At 38.3% G+C, this 20,610-nt stretch overlaps 1 protein-coding gene across 4 annotated transcripts in view; it reads right to left on the reverse strand.

Moving 5' to 3' along the window:
- LOC143222453 (homer protein homolog 1-like) overlaps positions 1-20,610 on the reverse strand; it is a 257,753-nt gene that overhangs the window by 230,116 nt on the left and 7,027 nt on the right. Inside the window, exon 1 of one of the 4 annotated variants that reach the window (XM_076448997.1) lies at positions 12,207-12,718. The exons of 2 other annotated variants lie outside the window; for them this stretch is intronic. In XM_076448997.1, coding sequence (XP_076305112.1) covers positions 12,207-12,277 — 71 coding nt within the window. In that variant the 5' untranslated portion in view covers positions 12,278-12,718. Of the gene's footprint in view, positions 1-12,206; positions 12,719-20,610 lie in introns of those variants that run through there. One more of the 4 variants, XM_076448995.1, reaches the window with a different exon arrangement.

The raw sequence follows: 20,610 nt of genomic DNA on the forward strand, positions 1-20,610 counted from the left end.
TAAACAAAACTGCCGAAAGGTGACTGTATCGGCATGTTTCAGAAATTTTCCTGTAAGGAGGAACATATAGGATGGCAGGAAGCAATCAGTGTTTTGATTTCATCCAGATTAGAACGTAAACCTCGACATTTCCATTGATCAAGGTAGCCATTTATACTTATGTGTAGACGAATTTGGTGGAGAACCCTTATGTTGACGACCATTCCTTTTTTCTTTACTGTCTTTATTTGAGGGAGGTCTATTGACCTCCATGGATCCTGCCCTGTGTCAATTGGACAGGTCTTTGCTGTTGGAAGAGGATTCCAGTGACCGAGGGCGTGAACGAATGATTGTTTTGTATCGTGGGGTGGGAGATGTATCCGAGGAAATGCCTATACCAGGAACCTAAGGAAGTGGATCTTGGGATTTGTTCGAATGTATGTCAGAGACACAGATGGGAATTAAACTTGATTCATCAACTTTAACCATGGAGGTCAAAAGACTTTTCATTTGTATTGAGAATGATTCTTTTGGAAGCACAATGAGATACGTCAACACTCCCACTGTGGTAGTGGAATAATAAAGTGCAGCAGCATACGTCCGAGATGAAGTGGTGGACAGCAACTTTCGAGCCTCAGGGTAACTAATGTTTCGAATTGTTTTCAAATGCTGCACCTGTATTTCTTCCAACCATTTTGGGCAAGAACGAAAGTAGGATGGGTGAGAGCCATTGCAATTGACACAATGAGGGTCCGTTTCACACTCATGGGCATCGTGGTCTCTGGCACCTCAACGAGCAAACGTCAAGGAACCACGATATAATGTCTGAGTGACCAAACCACTGACACTGGAAACATCTGAGAGGGTTAGGAATGTACGGCCATACCTTGATTTTAAGATAACCTGCCTTGATGGTGGCAGGTGGACGTGGTGATGATGTAAATGTCAAAATGAGGGCATTGGTCAGCAACGTTATTCCATCTTTGCGAGTGGAGATATGTTTCACTGAAGAAACTCCTTGGGTGCAGAAACCATCGAGAATCTTTAATTTGGGATGTTCTTCAAATCCCTCTCAACAGCAACTCCTCATGATGAATTCAAAGTAGCATGAGGCATAACCTCAATACCTATATCCCCAATCGCCTCTGAATGCAAGAAAAGTTCACTGTGTTGAAATGTGGATGTTTTCACCAATACATCACCAGATCGAAGCTTCTTTACTGACTCTGGAGAGCCAGCAAGTCCTTCTAGTCACTTCTGAATGAAAAAGAGAGACATCGCCCTAAAGGTTTGTCTGAAACAGAATGTAGTACAAAAACATAAGGTACAGTTGATACAGATGTTGAAGATTGCTGCTCAGAATCTTCAATACGTAGTCGTTTAACTATGGACTGTTTTTCACGATTTTATTTATGTTTTTATTTGGAGGATCCATAATAAAAAGGAAATCTCGGTGCCCACTGACCCCACCCACCATGGAGCCCTATGAGGGAATGCACTACAATGTCAAACATGAACACTGCAGCAATGCCATGGTTTCGTGAACACTATACCCAAACACCAGCATCAGATACAATGTCCACAACACCTGTTGAGAACATCCAACACTGGTACTTGGTTGACCCTAGCCCAAGTGGGCCAGCCAATTGACCCAAGGGGACCACCACCCCAAATCCTCCCGCCTACAGGAAATCAAGGACAAAGTTGTGTGTTAGGGTTGGTCCCCATGCACGTCAAACACGTGAGTGGATGTTCAGATCCCATAGGAAGTAAACTGGAAGAACAGAACCTTCCCTGGGAGGTCCCCTCATCACATACAGGAATCCACACCGAGGGGTATGCCTCTTGGCAGGCAAGATTCCACCAAGGATAAGGATACCGTGTAAAAACATGCCGAGATTTTAGAAAGACAATGAGCAGCTGCCTCGATAATACATTCAGTTACCACTGCCACTCAGTCGTCTACTGATGGCAGGATCACGTTCAGAAAGGTAGGTATTTCATGTTTATTGGCACAAAGCTACTAGGCTATCTGTGCCAAATAATATGTAATATAATATGATGGTATATAAAAATGAAAGTAAAAATATATAAAATATGTAACATTAAGACCTGCCAGGAAGACTGAAGCATTAAGTTCAAATTTGCTGTCAGCCACCTGAAGTTGGCCTTTCCAGTCCTGGGTTCAGGTCAAAATAAAATTAATGTGTAAAAAAATTCATGCTAAAACAGTGCATAGTCCAAGAAAAACCTTAGGTTAAAAGATCAATGACATCAGCTAATGTCAAGAGCAAACCTATCTTAAAAATATGTTTGATATGGCGTCGTCGTTCTCGGTTAAATGAAGGCATGATAATAAAGTATGTACAATTGTTACCTCAGTGCCACACAGACCAGACATTGGTGCATCAGTACCAGATAGACGGAAGTGGTGAGTTAAATAATTGTGACCAATGCGTAGCCTAGCCAAAACAACTTCTTCCCTTTGATCTTTACAGAAACAAGATGGACAAAGAGCTAAAGGCTTGATTTGGAAAAGCTTATTATTTTGTTGCTCACTCCAGGTCGACTGCCAACTGCTGTATAGTCGGGTTTTAATAACTGGGCCATAGTCCATGTATGGAACAGGGATGGTGGTGATAGAGCCAGAGCAGATGGACTTTGCCACTCTGTGAGCTAGCTCATTCCCAAGAATACCAACATGACCTGGTATAAAAAAAAAAAAACTGGACAGAGGTAGATGGGCCAGTTTGTTTTGGATATTGATAAGAATAGAGTGGTAACTAACATGGAATGATGTCAGGGCCAATAGACAGCTGAGTGAATTAGTATAGTTCGTACAATTCGTATATTGCATAGTTTTAATATGATTCAGGGCAAGAAAAATGGCATACAATTCGGCAATAAACACAGAAACTGTAAAGGGATTCTGTGTGCTACAACCGAACTGTAACTAACCATGGCAGAGCCTACAGAGTCAGCTGATTCTGAATCATCAATATATATGTAGGAATGGATGGATTGTTTGAAAGATGTTCAGCAAATAAATAGCAATATTTCCAATCAGGAGTACCGGTCTTCCTTAGATGATTCAAAGATAGGTCACAGTTGGGGACAGTAATTAGCCATGGTGGTACAGGCCACTCTTTTGATACTGTTATGCGATTCAAATATAATCCAATTTTTCTGATTGTGCCTGAATACAAAGGCGAAAAGGAACAATGGCAGATTTTCTATTATAAAAAAGTGTGGCTGACTGAGAATGGAAACACAACCCCACGTAGGATGCTGATGTAAAGAGCAAAGTTTGGAAGCATCCATAAGAGAAAGTTGCAAATGGCAAATATATAGAGGGGGTTCATGGGACTCAACATACAAACTTTGACTGGAGAAGTACGAAAGGACCCAGTGTAAAGCTGATGCCCCAGATGGTGGATAGGATCCAGCATTTTCAGTGCTAAGGTTCTGGTAGAACCATAAACCCTGGACCTATAGTCAAATTTGGATCAGATAAGGGCACGATAAATTTTAAGTATGGAGTATCGATCCACTCCCAAGAGGTGGAAGGGAGGGCATGGAGGATGTTCAGTGCTCTTATACATTTGACACAAAGTTGCTTGATATGGGAAATAAAGTTTAATTTACAGTCATTTATAAGACCTAAGAACTTTGTCTCAGGGATGACAGGAAGTACAGCATCATCAGTATGAAGTTCTGGATCTGGATGAATACCCCATTAGTGGCAGAAATTTACACAAACAGTTTTAGAGAGAAAGTTGAAAACCATTTTATGTGGTTCACTGAAGTATATGATTGATTGTAGTTTGTAGCTGCTGCTCAATAAACTTCATGTTTGATGACTGACATGAGATGTGAAACTCATCAACAAAAAGACCATTTGCAACTGTAGGTGGTAGCAGTTCACTGATGGCATTAATCTTTATAATGAAAAGTGTGACACTCAGAACACAACCATGAGGGACTCCAAGTTCCTGTTGGAAAAAACGGAAAAGTTTTGAGCCCACACGAACCTAGAAACGGCGGTTCATTAAAAATGCTTAATAAAAAGTGGCAAATTGCTATGCAATCCGTATGAATGAAGGTCTCGCAAGATGCCATATCTCCATGTTGTATCATGAGCCTTCTCCAAATAAAAAATAGAAACAAGATGTCGCTTCAAAAAGTCTTCTCTGGTAGATGTTTCAAGGCGAATTAAGTGGTCTATCATGGAACGTTGTCTTTGGAACCCACACTGATTGGGTGAGAGAAGGTTTGTTGTTTGATTCAAGGAACCAAACAAGACGAGCATTTATCATCCTTACTGAGACAACTAGTCAAAGCTATGGGACGGTAATTCGAAGGAATCTTTGGATCTTACCCAGGTTTCAGAATAGGGAGTACAATAGCTTGGTGTCAAGCATCAGGAAAGACATTCTCCTGCCATGTCTGGTTAAAGACAGCCAGGAGAATAGTAAGAGTAGCAGGAGAAAGGTGGAGTAGCATCTCATAATGTATGTCATCAGGTCCAACTGATGTATTGCCAGACCGATGAAGTGCAAGTTTGAGTTCCACCAGTGTAAGAGGGCGATTGTAGTCATAGGGATGATCAGTCGAAAGGAAAAGAGGCACATATTCAACTGATATTTTAATATCTAAGAAGGAAGGGATGAGTTTTAAGAGCTAGATACATGAGAGAAACCTTCACCAAAAGTATTGACAATGCTCTGAGCAACAGCAACTTCATGGCCATTGAATATTAAGATGGAGAGGGAGGCAGAGTGTCCACTCACCTTCTGGATCGTGTCCCATATGACTTTTGAAACTGGTGGTTGAAGAAATGCTGGAGGTATACTTAATCCAAGATTTCTTCTGGCTTTGAAGTCTATCTCGTCGAGCCTGTGCACGGACTTGCTGAAATGCAATGCTGTTTGTAAGCATGGGATATCTACAAAATTTATCCCAGCACGTTTCTGACCATTTCGTGTTATAGAACAAGCAGAATTCTACCATGGGCGGGAATGCCGTGGGAAAGATGTCGAGGTTTGAGGGATGCACTGAGCAGATGCTTGGACAATGCAATTAGTTACTGCTGCTACACAATCATCTATTGATGATTTACATAAGATGGCAGGATCAAGTTCCGAGAGAGCAGTGAAAGAGGGTCTGTTGGCCTGGTCCAACCTCCACTGAGGCACACGGATCAGGTGGCACTGACCACAGCCAATATCTCTATATATGATAGGAAAACGATCACTACCCCGTGGATTGATGTAAACCTCCCAAGAAAAGCAAGTGAAAAGCAAAGGGGAGCAGATAGATCTCTAGAAGTAAGTGACTGACTGGGTGCATGAAAATATGTGTAAGAGCTAGTATCGAAGAGAGACAGGTTGTGATTCAGGAGCATATGCTCTACAACACGACCCCTCAACATCAATACTAGAACCACCCCAGAGAGAATTATTTCAATTAAGATCCCCCAAAATTAAAAAGGGGGTTGGCAGTTGCTCAATGAGGGCATCAAGGTCTGAAGGATGATATTTTTTTTCCAGGGGTACAGAGAGCAAACAGTGATGATATGACTCAAGGAGATATGGATGGCTACACCTCCCAAGGGCATATTCAATGACAAGGACCAGGTGGGCACATGTTGATCAACCAGCAGTGCTACTACTCCATGTCCTTATCCTACACATGACCTGTCATTTCGGTATAAGGAGTATTGTCGAATTTTGACTGTATTAGTAGGTTTTAAAAATGTTTCCTATAAAGAAAGACATGTGGGATGATAAAAGTCAATCAAATCCTTGATTTCACATTTGATTGAAAACCTCGACAGTTCCATTGGGTTAGCGTGGCCAGTTTCTTTATTTTGGAGGAGAATGTGGCAAGGAGATCTTCTGCTTGTTACCGCACCTTTTTTCTTTACTGAATGTGGGTTGGTAACTCTGTAGTGATCCTACTCTGGATTGAGTAGGCAGGTCAGAGATTGTAGACATACATTACAGTGATTGATGACGTGAATGAATGAGTTTAATTTTTGGGGTGTCAAGAGAAGAAGAACCCACAGAAACACCTGGGGTTGATCAAGGTGAAGTTGGGCAACGACTGGAAAATGTAGTTGGGACAGAGATAGAAGCAGATACTGATTCGTTAACTTTGTAGATTTTGGAGAATACAAGATTAAGATGCGCTGTTAATGATTCTGTAGAAGGCACAGAAAGGTTTGGACTCCTACTGTGGTAGTGGAATGGATTATAGCAGCACAAGTCCGAGATGGAATTGGGAATTGTAATTTCCGAGCCTACAGATAAGTAATATTGTGAACTGTCTTTAGATGTTGTACTTCTTCTCTTCCGTCCATTTAGAGCAAGAAGTAAAACTGGAAGAATGTGAACTCTTACAGTTAATACAATGCAGTTCCAATTGGCATTCAAAAACATCATGGTCTTTACTAGCACAACGGGCACATGTCAAGGAACCACAGCAAGATTTTTTAAATGACCAAATCGTTGACAATGAAAGCATCTAACAGGGTTAGGAATATAATGCCGTGCCATACAATTCCTTGATTGTAGTAGGAGGACATGATGTGGTAAATGTTAATATTAGAACATTTGTCGGCTCCATAATCCTGTCTCTACGAGTAAAAATTCGGCTGTAACACCTTCGCTGGTGTTACATCCCTCTCAACTATAACTCCTCTAGAAGAATTCAAAGTAGAATGAAGCGTAACCTCAATGGGTATATCCCTAATGGCCTTCGATTTTAACAGGAGTTTGGAATGTTGTGATGAAGCTTTTTCCACTAAAATGTCCCTAGACTAATTTTTTTTACCGATTTATGTGAGCCAACAAGCCATTCTAAACCCTTCTGAATAACAAATGGAGAAAACTGCCCTAAGGGTTTTACAGTTTAAGAATGTATAATTAAAAATCGTGTGACAGATTCAAGTTGTGAGTTTGACCTACAGAGTCATCAATGTGTGGTCGTTTGCCAGTAGTCAGATTTTCTCTATGCTGTCATGCTTGTTTATTTTTTATTTGAGGGGTATCCATAATAAAAAAAGAATATTTCGGTGCCCACTGACCCCACTCACCATGAAGCCCTATGAGGGGATGCACTACAGTGCCATATAAGGTCACTGCAGCGACCCCAAGGTTTCGTGAGCACCATACCCAAACACCTGTATAAGACAATGTCCACTCCACCTGTTGAGGACGTCCTACGCTGACCCTGGCTCAAATGGACTAGCTGACTGATCTTGGAGGGCTACCCGAAGACCGTCCGTCTACATGAATTCAAGGCCAAAGTGGTATGTTGGAGTTGGACCCCTCAACCATCAGGATCCTCTCCTCCTCTTCACGGGTCACCATGCAGGTGGATGTTTAGATCCCAGAGGAAAACTGAAACTACAGAACCTTCTCTGGGAGGTCCCCTCACCACGTACAGGAATCCACATCAAGGGGAACGTTCAGAGAGAGCAGTGAAAGAGGACCAATTGGTCTGGTCCAATTTACACCCAGACACACGGGTTGGGTGGCATCGACCATAGCCAGTCTCCTTAAAAATGATAGGAAAATGATCACTACCTCATGGGTCACCATTAATTCTTCAAGAAAAGTGTGAGAAAAGTGAAGGGGAGCAGATACACAGATCAACATCAGTAAAACACTAATTAGATGCATGAAAATAAGTATAAGAATCAGTATTGAAGAGAGAAAGGTTGTGATCCAAATGGTCTACAGAATGATTCCTTTCATCAATTTCAACACAATCCCAGAGGGGATTATGTCTCCCCAGGATTGAAAAGGGAGATGGCAACTGTTCAATGAGAGCATCCAGGTCTGATTAATGAGAAGGTTCTCCAGGACACAGGTAAAGAGAACAAACAGTAATGGTACGACCCAAGGAAACACGGATGGCTACGGCCTCCACCAAGGGTGTGTCACACAGGAACGACAGGTCGACCAACAGTGCCACCCCTATATTCACCTGTCCCATAACACAACCTATCATTCCAGTACAAAGAAAACTGCCGAAAGGTGACCGTATCAGCAGGCTCGAAAAACGTTTCCTGTAAGGAAGGACACGAAGAATATGAATCAATTAGTAACTTAATATCATCCACATTAGAACATAAACCTCGACAGTTCCACTGTGTCAAGGTAGCTATTTCTACTCAGGTGGAGAAAAATCTAGTGAAGAGCTCTTCTGTTTTCAACCACACCATTTTTTCCTTTTGTAAAAGGTTTTTCAACCTCCATGGATCCTGACTGGTATTGAGTAGACTGGTTTCAGTCGGTAGACGTAAATTTCAGTAATGAAGGCGTAAACGAATATTTGTTCTGCATCTCGGGGCTGAAGAAGATGGATCCGAGCAGACACCAAAGCTGAAGTTGAAGAAAGTGGATCCCGTGAGTTATAGGAAGGAATGGTGAGAACAGATATAGGAATAGACGTTAACTTGTCAACTCTTTTATCCATGGAGGGCAAAGGACTCTTCACATGGTTGGAAGGCAACTCCGTCGGAGGCACAGAAATATTTGTGTGCACTCCCACTGTAACAGTGTGATGTAGTGCAGCAGCACATGTCTACAACACCTGTTGAGAACGTCCAAAACTAGTATTCAGTTGACTCTAGCTCAACAGGGCCAGTTTATTGATGGTAGGAAGTTCCCCACAAGGCCGCTCATCTACAGGAATTCAAGACTAAAGTGGCGTATTGGGGCTGAGCCCCTCAACCACCAGGATCCTTTCCTCCCATTCAAGGGTCACCACGCACGACAAACACGTGGGTGGATGTACAAATCCAAGAAGATATGAACTAAGAGTACAAAACCTTTTCAGGAAGGTCCCCTTCACCACGTACAGGAATCCATCTCGAATGGAATTCTTAAAACGTATTCGTATTGATCCACTAACAACACATTCTTGAGTTAACCCAAATACGCTGCAGGTGGGGGGAAAGAGATGTAAAGCAACAGATAAATATTTGCATAAAGCCAAAATGTCATTTATAAAGTGACGTTCGATATAAATTAATAAAATATTCCTACAAAGAAAGCTTATATTTCTTCGGATATAAATGACAATCTCTTTGTTTCCTATATCGATTAAAAAATAATGAGAAATGTACCAAATCATCTGAATTTTCAATTTATAGTTTCGTCGAGACTATGACACTGGACACGGAAATGGAGAAGGTAGATTATTGATTCCTACACGGACTGCCTGTGGAGAGTAAAAAAAAAAAAAAAACACACACAAAAAAAAGTTGCCTTGTTCACTGTATGTTTTATGATCATGAGAATTTATCCAGCTGGAACGTGTTTCCACGGTAACCCATCCAGATCGAGCATGATAACAAGACATTGCATTGATGAAGTTTGAATTTGTGGTGTGCGTTTGTGTGTGGAGAGGGGGACAGAGAGAATCTATATTATGCCGCAAAAGTTAGCATTTTATGACGCATCTAAAGAAACGTTTTTAAATTTATTGTGTGGAATTAGCGAGTTGTTTCAAGCAAAGCTCCTTGAGGTGGCAAAAATCAGTATTTATTCATATTACGGCTCGAAAATTGTAAAGAGGTTTAAATTTGTGATTCGAACTTTATAACGATTCTATTACAAAGTTACAAATACACGCTATTACAATCATACTTAAAACATTATTGTATTTACGTCAAAATTATCGAGGTTACCCGTATCAACCAGAAAGAGGCCAGCCATTCAGCACAACCTTACCACCGACCTACCATTTATGCTAAGATATTGTTTGTCACTCTTATAATTCTCTAACATATTATAGTACGGGGAATATTTTATGGTGTCACGTGGATTCGAACCCAGCTCGCTAGCCCTGAAAGGGAGCTCTACCACAGCACCAACCCGCGTCCTAAATAATAAATTAGGCTTACAACAATTTAAAAAGTTAGTTTGTCGCACTCTCTCTAGGAGACCTGACATGGACAGGTGGTTAAGGCACTCGACTCGTAATCTGAGGGTCGCGGGTTCGAATCTCCGTCACACCAAACATACTCGCCCTTTCAGCCGTGGGGGCGTTATAACGTGACGGACAACCCCACTATTCGTTGGTAAAGAGTAGCCCAAGCGTTGGCGGTGATGATTAGCTGCCTCCCTCTCGTCTTACACCTGCTAAATTAGGGACGGCTAGCGCAGGTGGCCCTCGTGTAGCTTTGCGCGAAATTCAAAACAAACCAAACAAACTAGTAACGGCGCTTTTTTCTCGAAGCATCGATGTAATACACAAAATGAGAACACTAGTTACATTATTAACAATTGGATGACGTATCTGACTCTTAGAAAACAAATAGATTCCGCGAATCAGTATCACTGCGCAACACACGAGCTTCTCCGAACGAAACCACACGTTCCAAAAATAGTTTATGACACGATATTCCTGCTACACGAGTTACTGGTAAACAATAACATGAAACTATTTTGGTTTATTTTAGAATATTCGTGCGCATTTACACAAAAGATTGAGTGCGCATAGCCATTCCTAATTTTGAATAGATAGACAAAATGGAAGACTAGTCATCCGCACCTACCGCCAACTCTTAGAGTACTCTTGTATGACCGAACAGTGGGATTTGACCATTATTCTTATGGCCCTAAAGTGTGAGGCGCGTCTTTCTGATAAAGGGACGCGAGCCGAGAATCATCGGATTCACAATTCGAATAGGCTAACTACTAGGCCATGTTCGACCGATAAAAACGAATTTTATTGAAAAAATAGAAACTGTAATTATCTGTACATAAGATAAATAATGCACGTGCTATGTAACACATTTACAATACTTCTACTTGTTACACGTACACACACTTTCCAAGTAATGTTTACACTTCAACATAACTGTGAAAAATCTAGCGTTTCAGGTAACTCTTAGACGTATAGTTGTGATACCATTTACAACACAGTTAGGCTCAATTCAAAGTTCAAAAAAGTAAAAATAAAACTACAGTTTTGTCGTGAATACAGCGGTTAAGATACAATGATAATATATCGAACATTTCACCATACGCAAAACGCGGGACCAGATCACTCCACAACAAAAACGCGAGGCCAGAAATCTCCAAAAAGACTGTACTATTCTATAATACAAACAAGAGACCAGGAAATTCCACAACACACACAAAAAAAACACATTACTCCATAATACAAACAAGAGACCAAATTATCCCGCAACACCAACGTGCACGTAAAAGTCTTTCACAATGGAGATAACTTCATTATTCGCGGAATGTTGCACAAGATAAACGTGATTTGGTTGTACTTGAAACTGTATGCAAGTGGAGACGTACAACTTTCTATGCGTATAATATACAAGTATAGTTACGTTAGAAATGGAGTTTTAAAAAGCTATAGATAAAACCTTCTGGCGAATCAATTATGATTTATCCAGCATATCTAAAGTGTTGACTTAAGATTACGGTGTTTTGACCACGTTTGTAAATACTCAACTTCACAATGGACTATTTACGCTATGAACACCGATTGTTAGCGATAAACATTGTAAACAAAACCTTCAAACTTACCGCTGAGTGACCGGAAGTTTCTCTAAACTTCGACCTAACACGTGAAACAGCTTGTTTGTTGTTAAGCTACACATGCACACACAACTGACTGTCTGCGCTATGCCCATCACGAATATCAAAATCCGGCATTTATTGGTATGATCATACCCTAACAATTGCCGCTGAGCAAAAGCAGAGCCCCTAAAATGGTAAAATACAACAAAGGTGCATTTCACTAAAGCACCGAGTGGAAAACACGAAAGGAAGAAACTATATAATAATGTTAATATATATTTTTCATCTTGACGGTCGTTTGTCTCAGATTCATTGAGAATTTCACGTACATTCTTACAAAATTTTAGCGCGAAATGTCTTCATATATGAGCACAATTCAAAGTACCTTAAAGTGTTAGAAACGTCCTATTTATTAAATACTTAAGTTTATATAGAAAAACAAAAATACATATAAGTAAAATGCACAGTACTTTATAATTTATATGTACGTTTTATTATATTTCTAATATAAACAGAACTAGGAAAATCATTAAAATAACATGTGGTAAAATTAACAACTATGTAACTTACAATCAACTATCCACACGTTATTTTTAGAGACAAAGGAATCTAGCGAATTCTATTGAAAACGTTAACATTAAAACTAGAAATTTAAGAAGTAGAGTCACCACTTACGTTCTCCTACGACAAAACAAGCTATGGATATACAACTCTTGGATTTGACTGCAAGTCAAGTGCCCAGCCATAGCGACAAGTTACTGTGCACAGAAAGCTAAGTCGCTTTGAGATTAAAGCTGAAAACAGTAACACCTCGGTTATATACAGACTCAAGGATTTAAAACGTAAAACTTGCACTAAGTTTGCGAAGCTATATCATTATCTACGGCATGACAGTGTGAATTGTATTATATACGTATGTAATTTACATCAAATTATCATGTCGATTCCGTTTCTAAACAAGTGTCTGTGAAGTAATTTAAGTATTTATAAATAGTGCATGTAGTCCAGGTGTCCTGAGAGGTTGCTGAACAGCCCAGAGTTTCGAAAATAAGTTTACGTTATTCACCACAACACTGGCTACAAAATAAAAAAGATAATTCAGCAAAATGGCAAATGAATTTCAGTAATAAACACTTTGTGGAAATATTGACTAGAATCGTTTGTCAGCACAGAATAAAATGGCCCATACACGTGTACGACAAAATAATTTCGAATGTCTAAAATAGAGCAAGCCTGTCACGCCACCTGGTAGAATGTTTAGTAAATCAAAAATTAAGTTCGTTTTTTTTTCGTAGTCTTCTTCTCAACAGCAAATGTGGTGTTTAACTTTACTTCATATCAACAGTAAATGTGGTGTGCAAAGTAGTTTCCATATAAACCTTAAACATGATACGAAACATTGTCTTCTATAGCTGAACACTTTTGTTTTTACTTTTATCACGTGAGATAAAAGACCTTTAACCTTTAAAAATTAAATTTAAAAATATTTAAATGGTCATTTTAAAAACGACAAATTTATAAATGATATTCTGCGTAGTTTAGCAAGCTTTCATTCTGTTAATTTTGTAGCTTTGGAACACCAGTCTCTAATGTTTGAGGTGATACACTAAAGGGAAGACAGTTAGTAAACACCACCCACTGGCAACTCTTGAACTAAACTTTCCGAAAGAATATTGATATTGACCGTCACATTATAACGCCCCCATTTGATAAGATCAACATGTTTGGGGACGGATTTTGTTAATGCGATCCGCAGATTGCGGAGTAACGGTGAAGGCCTTGACCGTGCACGATGTAACGAAATGCAGATTGCGGAGTAACGGTGAAGGCCTTGACCGTGCATGGTGTAACGAAATGCAGATTGCGGAGTAACGGTAAAGGCCTTGACCGTGCATGGTGTAACGAAATGCAGATTGCGGAATAACGGTAAAGGCCTTGACCGTGCACGATGTAACGAAATGCAGATTGCGGAATAACGGTGAAGGCCTTGACCGTGCACGATGTAACGAAATGCAGATTGCGGAGTAACGGTGAAGGCCTTGACCGTGCACGATGTAACGAAATGCAGATTGCGGAGTAACGGTGAAGGCCTTGACCGTGCACGATGTAACGAAATGCAGATTGCGGAGTAACGGTGAAGGTCTTGACCGTGCATGGTGTAACGAAATGCAGATTGCGGAATAACGGTAAAGGCCTTGACCGTGCACGATGTAACGAAATGCAGATTGCGGAATAACGGTGAAGGCCTTGACCGTGCACGATGTAACGAAATGCAGATTGCGGAGTAACGGTGAAGGCCTTGACCGTGCACGATGTAACGAAATGCAGATTGCGGAGTAACGGTGAAGGCCTTGACCGTGCACGATGTAACGAAATGCAGATTGCGGAGTAACGGTGAAGGTCTTGACCGTGCACGATGTAACGAAATGCAGATTGCGGAGTAACGGTGAAGGTCTTGACCGTGCACGATGTAACGAAATGCAGATTGCGGAGTAACGGTAAAGGCCTTGACCGTGCACGATGTAACGAAATGCAGATTGCGGAATAACGGTGAAGGCCTTGACCGTGCACGATGTAACGAAATGCAGATTGCGGAGTAACGGTGAAGGCCTTGACCGTGCACGATGTAACGAAATGCAGATTGCGGAGTAACGGTGAAGGCCTTGACCGTGCATGGTGTAACGAAATGCAGATTGCGGAATAACGGTGAAGGCCTTGACCGTGCACGATGTAACGAAATGCAGATTGCGGAGTAACGGTGAAGGCCTTGACCGTGCACGATGTAACGAAATGCAGATTGCGGAGTAACGGTGAAGGCCTTGACCGTGCACGATGTAACGAAATGCAGATTGCGGAGTAACGGTGAAGGTCTTGACCGTGCACGATGTAACGAAATGCAGATTGCGGAGTAACGGTGAAGGTCTTGACCGTGCATGGTGTAACGAAATGCAGTTTGCGGAGTAACGGTGAAGGTCTTGACCGTGCATGGTGTAACGAAATGCAGTTTGCGGAGTAACGGTGAAGGCCTTGACCGTGCATGGTGTAACGAAATGCAGTTTGCGGAGTAACGGTGAAGGCCTTGACCGTGCATGTTGTAACGAAATTCAAATATCAACATCTATGCAATTACATACAAACTATGAGATGCATCATTTCAATTATTGGTTGGTTTCGTTACGTAATAAGTTCTACAAAAGGAATTATTAAAAATCTCCAAAAGAGTACAATTATTTTATTATAGTTGATTTTTTTTTAAATTTGTAATAAATACTAGTCAGTTTGTCAATAAAAGATTACCTTAACTCCCCGAATAATTTATTATAATAATAAAAGACCCTGTTTTTGTGGCTGTAACCGTCATACGTGCAAGAACAAAAACCTTGAGACCCAAAACTTTTCACCCATACTAAGAGGATCCTGAGGGTGTAGCACCCGAGTATTATTTTTCAGATATTTTCTACACTTCAAAAGCCTTTGTATATGTGTGTGTTTGTTTACGTGTATGACTGTCACAGCTTCAGAACAGAAAAGAACCTAAAGACCTGAAACTTCCCACACATACTATAAGAATTCTTAAAGTGTATATCTTGGTGTGTTTTTATGTTTTTTGTAGATTTGACTCAAGTCAATTTCGGGCAATTCCTTTGCCCTATAGCTCCATAATTCTACTTCCTAAAAGTCTATAGAAAACATCATTTTTTTCTGAATAAATAATATGTGGAGATTTTCTGCTAAATACTATTTTTAAACACAAACATGGGAAGAAAAATACAAATCTGAGAAGAAAAAAGCTTAAATGAACTAAGTTTGGGAAAAGGCAACAAACAATGGGAAGAAAAATAAGAATCGGAGAATAAAAATAATTAAAATGAAAACACAGGAAGGAAAAGAAATGAATACGAGAAGATAAATTAAAACAGTTTGTTTTTAAAAAGAGTTTAAGTTCAAGAAATGGAAATACACAAATCAATGAAGAAATTGATGAATTGGGATAACTAGAGAAGTTTGTTTGTTTTTGAATTTCACACAAAGCTACTTGAGGGCTATCTGCGCTAGCCGTCCCTAATTTAGCAGTGTAAGACTAGAGGGAAGGCAGCTAGTCATCACCACCCACCGCCAACTCTTGGGCTACTCTTTTTACCAACGAATAGTGGAATTGACCGTCACATTTTAATGTCCCCACGGCTGAAAGGGCAAGCATGTTTGGCACGACGAGGATGCGAACCCGCGACCCTGAGACTAAGAGTCGCATGCCTTAACACGCTTGGCCATGCCGGGCCCAACTAGAAAAGTAATTAAGATAACTGAGATGCGTGAATGGTACTTTGAGGCCTCTGTGAATCATGACGAAACCTTAGAATCCCACAATTGAGCATCGGTATTTTATGTTAACAATAAATGAAAACTTTTCACTTCAGCCAATATTTTGTACTTGCAGCTTCATGAGAGCTCGTAGCACAAGAACTGTTAGAAGCAAAAATATTAATTCCAATAATAATTAATAACAACTAATAATAATTACGAATAACGTGCAAACCACAAAATGCCTGTATGTCTTAATGCTAGTGGTGTTTTCAGTCATATCTCAAGACCATTTATTGAAGTTAGGCTTCCTTAGCAAATTACTACCTCCAGCAAACAATTGTTATGTAAGAAAAAGATAATAAATTTCAGGTGTTTTAAAGACTATAGCACCACTATATAGTGTTTGAAAGTTTGTTTTTTTATAGTCAGGGCAAAGAAAAAATAAAACACTAAGTTGCATTCTCACAAACTAATGTTTCATTTTTTACTGACAAAACTGTCTAAAATTATGCTTGAGAGTACTTCTATATAGCTCTATGTATACTTTTCATGGTTAAACGTATGAAATTGTGATAAACTAACATTTCTGGATATACTAAATATATTTTATTTTACAGATAAAATTGAATATTTCCATGAGTGCTTCGTTTATTTTCCAAAAATGCATTGCTTTTATTTTAAATAAATGTTTACATACTGATGAAACGTGAATGTGAAACACAATGAAAATTTCAGGTAGAAGATAAACACATCTATAACATCAGAAACTCCAAGAACCAGATATTTCTAATAGTGTCTCATCAGGCTGAATCATGTGAGTGTATGATAGAGATAAAAACTAAATGACAATGTGCATGTGTGTGCATATTTGGGAAGACATTCATAAACCTCACATGATCATTGTACTTTAGATTGAAGAAAACTGTTCATTCTATGATCTATTTTCACTGTTCCTATAGCTTACACTTTTCATTGACTGTAATAAAAATGTTGAGACACCCTTTCATTTTTTGTCACACATGATTACATGATAAAAAACTTAACATGTGAATAAATATGATACTTATTTACTTATGTTGTCTCTGGCAGCTTACAGTTTTTATCTTATTAACCCTTTTGGCACTGAATAACAACTTTTAATGTTTGGCATCACACTGAATATATATGTTTGACACTTCAACTAATTATGGTATCAGTACTAAAACCATGATATCTCAGCAATAACTCAACAAAAGTCCCTGAAATATTCAGTGACTGTACCCAATACTATATATGTTAATTTAATACATAAGAATAACAGGAATAAAGGAAGGTCACCTGCCGTGCTGAGCCTTCAAGTTGACTGTGGTCACCAACTGTGCTGAAAGGGTTAATTTATACCTTAACATGTTTGGCAACTGGATGTTATATGATCAAAATCTTGAACTGTTTAATAAGCTTTTTAAATATTATTAAACATGTTAATTATGTTTCCATGACACAGTGTCATATTCTCCCCACTTCAGAATTAATGTTTATAACAATTTCGTATATCATATTCTTTTTAGTACTAGTTGCATGTTTTGCTCAGAGATTTAAAAGATTCATACAAATACTGTGGTTTTTCCTTCAGGCAATTTTTATGATCACATTCACTTCTGTGTGAATGTGTTGTGATACGACGGACAACAAATTATAAAAATGGGAGGAGGGAGGGAATATCTACAGCCCAACATCAACAATCTTTATATATTTTTACAACAAAGTTACTCACTACAGTAATAATTTACACTGAAGAGCAACAAACTTTCACTATGTTCAACCATGTCTTACATTCTATATAGTACATCTAAATTTATATATTCTGTCACCATTTTAAAAAAACCTTACTTACAGAAAGACTGTTATGAATTTTTATATGTTTTTTGTTTAGTATTCAGCACAAAGCTAGGCTACACAATGAGCTACCTGTGCTCTGCCCACTACAAATGTCAAAACCCAGTTTTTAGCGGTATGAGTCTGCAGACATACCACTGTGCCACTCGGGGTCTGTTACAAATTTAGAGAAGCTATCACATGAACTTTTAAATATAAAAATTATAAAACATAGAGAAAGTTCTTAATATTTTACACTATTTGTATATTTTGCCAGCAATAAAAACAGCAGTTTGCAAAGTTTATTCTTCATTTACTGAAAATGCTTCCACATTAGAATTGACCTATCACATCACTCTGATCAAAATTACAGTAGGTAGTTGTGTAAACTAACAAGTACTTGTAAAATAATCAGTTTATAGTGTCAATAAGTTAACTACAAACATGTATTATCTCTACTAATTAAGAATAAAAGCTTAGCTATGCAACATATCACTTCTGATATAACACAAGATTAGTAACTTTAATAGCCCAACAGCATCTTCTCTGTGTTTTCATACATGGACAGAAGTACTTTACACCATTTGTATTTATTGTATGAGAAAAAAATTCAATACAGACAATATAAAGGTGTCAAAATGGCCTGATTATGGGGCAATTATCATTTTCAGAAACCATGGAAAAGAATAAAAAATTGTATATCATAATGTCTTTGTTTTACAGGTCCACAAAAATTAATACTGTATCTGAACAGCTTGCAGGTAGATTACTTACAAGAATTAGCAACAACCTCGAGGAAACATCCAATGGACATGCGTAGAAGAATGCTATCTGGACATAGGAAGGTGTATATCGTCAGCCACGATTATAAGGTGATTATGAATTTTATAGCCATATTTTTAATCAAAAAACAGTCTTAGAATGAAGCCAATACAGTAAATAGCTTATGTACTACAATTTAGGTATAATTCCAGTGTTACTCTTCTAAAAGAGTGGTTAACCTATGGAAAAGTTTGCTTTCTGGTCTTGCAAAAGTTACAACATTGCAAGTTTAAAAGTAAATTAAATAAATATTTTATAGAGACAAGGGTTTGATATAAGAGCATGTATTCTGTATGTAGTAATAGGTAAGTAGCATTAAACAGAATAATCTAGGTGGACCAAATGGCCCTCTGGTGCTCTTTAAAGATTAAATAATTTTAATTTTCCATTTTTAACCTCCTTTTGAATGAGCTTAAAATTCTGACTGCATAAAATATGTTGTTTTTAATTATTTATTAGTCTTATGTTTTAACAGGCTAGTTCTCAAAAGCAGAAATATATTAGAGGTACTTCCACAGGGTCCGTGAAAGTGTTCTGTTTCAAGAGTAAATAGAATCAAAATTAACAGTAACAAATATTATTTCTTGCTTTTGAAGTTCATAAGTCATGCTGTGTAGTAGTCTACACACTAAGCAATTCCTCTCATAAGTCATGGCATGCACACATTTTCCTGACATCACGACATTATAAATTGTAATATTAAGTGTCCCTCATTTAACATCATTTTAGAGTTTACTGACTGACTGATAGACAACATATCACTATACAGTGGTTTGAGTGGTCAAATAAAGTAACCCCTCCAGGAAGCTTTTGACACCCTTTCAGTGTGTGTGTGTGTTTTTTTTTCGTACAGCAAAGCCACAAAGGGCTATCTGCTCAGCCCACCGAGGGGAATTGAACCTGGAAACATACCACTGTACTAGCAGGGGGAGACACCCTTTCAGGAAAATAAAGGTGTGATACTTCAAGAGTGAAAAATCAAATGAGTGGCAAAACCTTACTGGAAGATCCTGAGGTATGTCCCTTCAAGAAAAGCTTTGTACGTTTTACTAATAGTGATTCCCGACGTTGTTTTCCCAATATTTCAAAGAACTCTTTATTATTTATCAAACATATCTTTATAATTCTAAACAAGATTCCAAATTCTAAAGATAGACTTATTAATCTTATAGATGTGTCCAAAAATTTTAACAAGTGTTTGCATGCATTTCAGAAACATTCATAAGTACCTGCTAATTAATATATTAATATAATTTCTGGAATCATGTATCAGATGAATTTTAAATAACATACTTTAAAAAAACTTATGCTTACATTCTACAATATATATCATATCTACATACCTTTGGATATACAATATGCTTTAGTGTGGCATGTGATAAAAGTCTAATGTATATCAGCATAAAGTGTTTAATAACATACAACAAGGTGACAAGGTTGTATAAAAGTCCAGACACTAGTAACATACTACAAATGTTCTTGAGTGAAAAAAAAATAATATTAATCAATATAAAATGAATTATTGTGTTTGAAAACTAGCACATACAAGCCCACACTTTAATCGAGCATGAATATAGAGTGTTGTCTTTAAAGTTATTTTACATGGAAGTATAACATGTCTGTATTATGCTTACATATGATTATAATGACTAATGCCCAATTTATTTGAACCTAGACAGAATATCTCTAGTCTAAGTGCTTCAAATATGAAATTATAATCTTGTATCTTGGTGCAACAACTTGTTGATAGATGGCACCAGTATATGTAGTGAACAGCCAGAATGTAAAAATGCTTTCTACTGGTCAGAAACAAATTTTTTTTACCAAACTTTTCTCTCTCTCTACTGAGTCAACTGTGCTCATATTTATGCACAAGTATATTCTCTAAAAAAACAAAAGTATAAAACTGTGATAGTCTTTTACAATTACAGATACATGAACATCTGTTTGAGATTTTATTTACCTTTATTGAATGGGGTAGTTCCTTACAAGTCAGTCTCTAACTACAAGTAGCATGCTGGTACTTGTATAATGGTATAATGTTATGCATTATACTTTATCTGACAACATATATCTTTAGAAACTGTATCAAAGACAT

The sequence above is a fragment of the Tachypleus tridentatus genome, chromosome 8 (genome assembly GCF_004210375.1).
Source record: "Tachypleus tridentatus isolate NWPU-2018 chromosome 8, ASM421037v1, whole genome shotgun sequence".
Taxonomy (NCBI): Eukaryota; Metazoa; Arthropoda; class Merostomata; order Xiphosura; family Limulidae; genus Tachypleus; species Tachypleus tridentatus.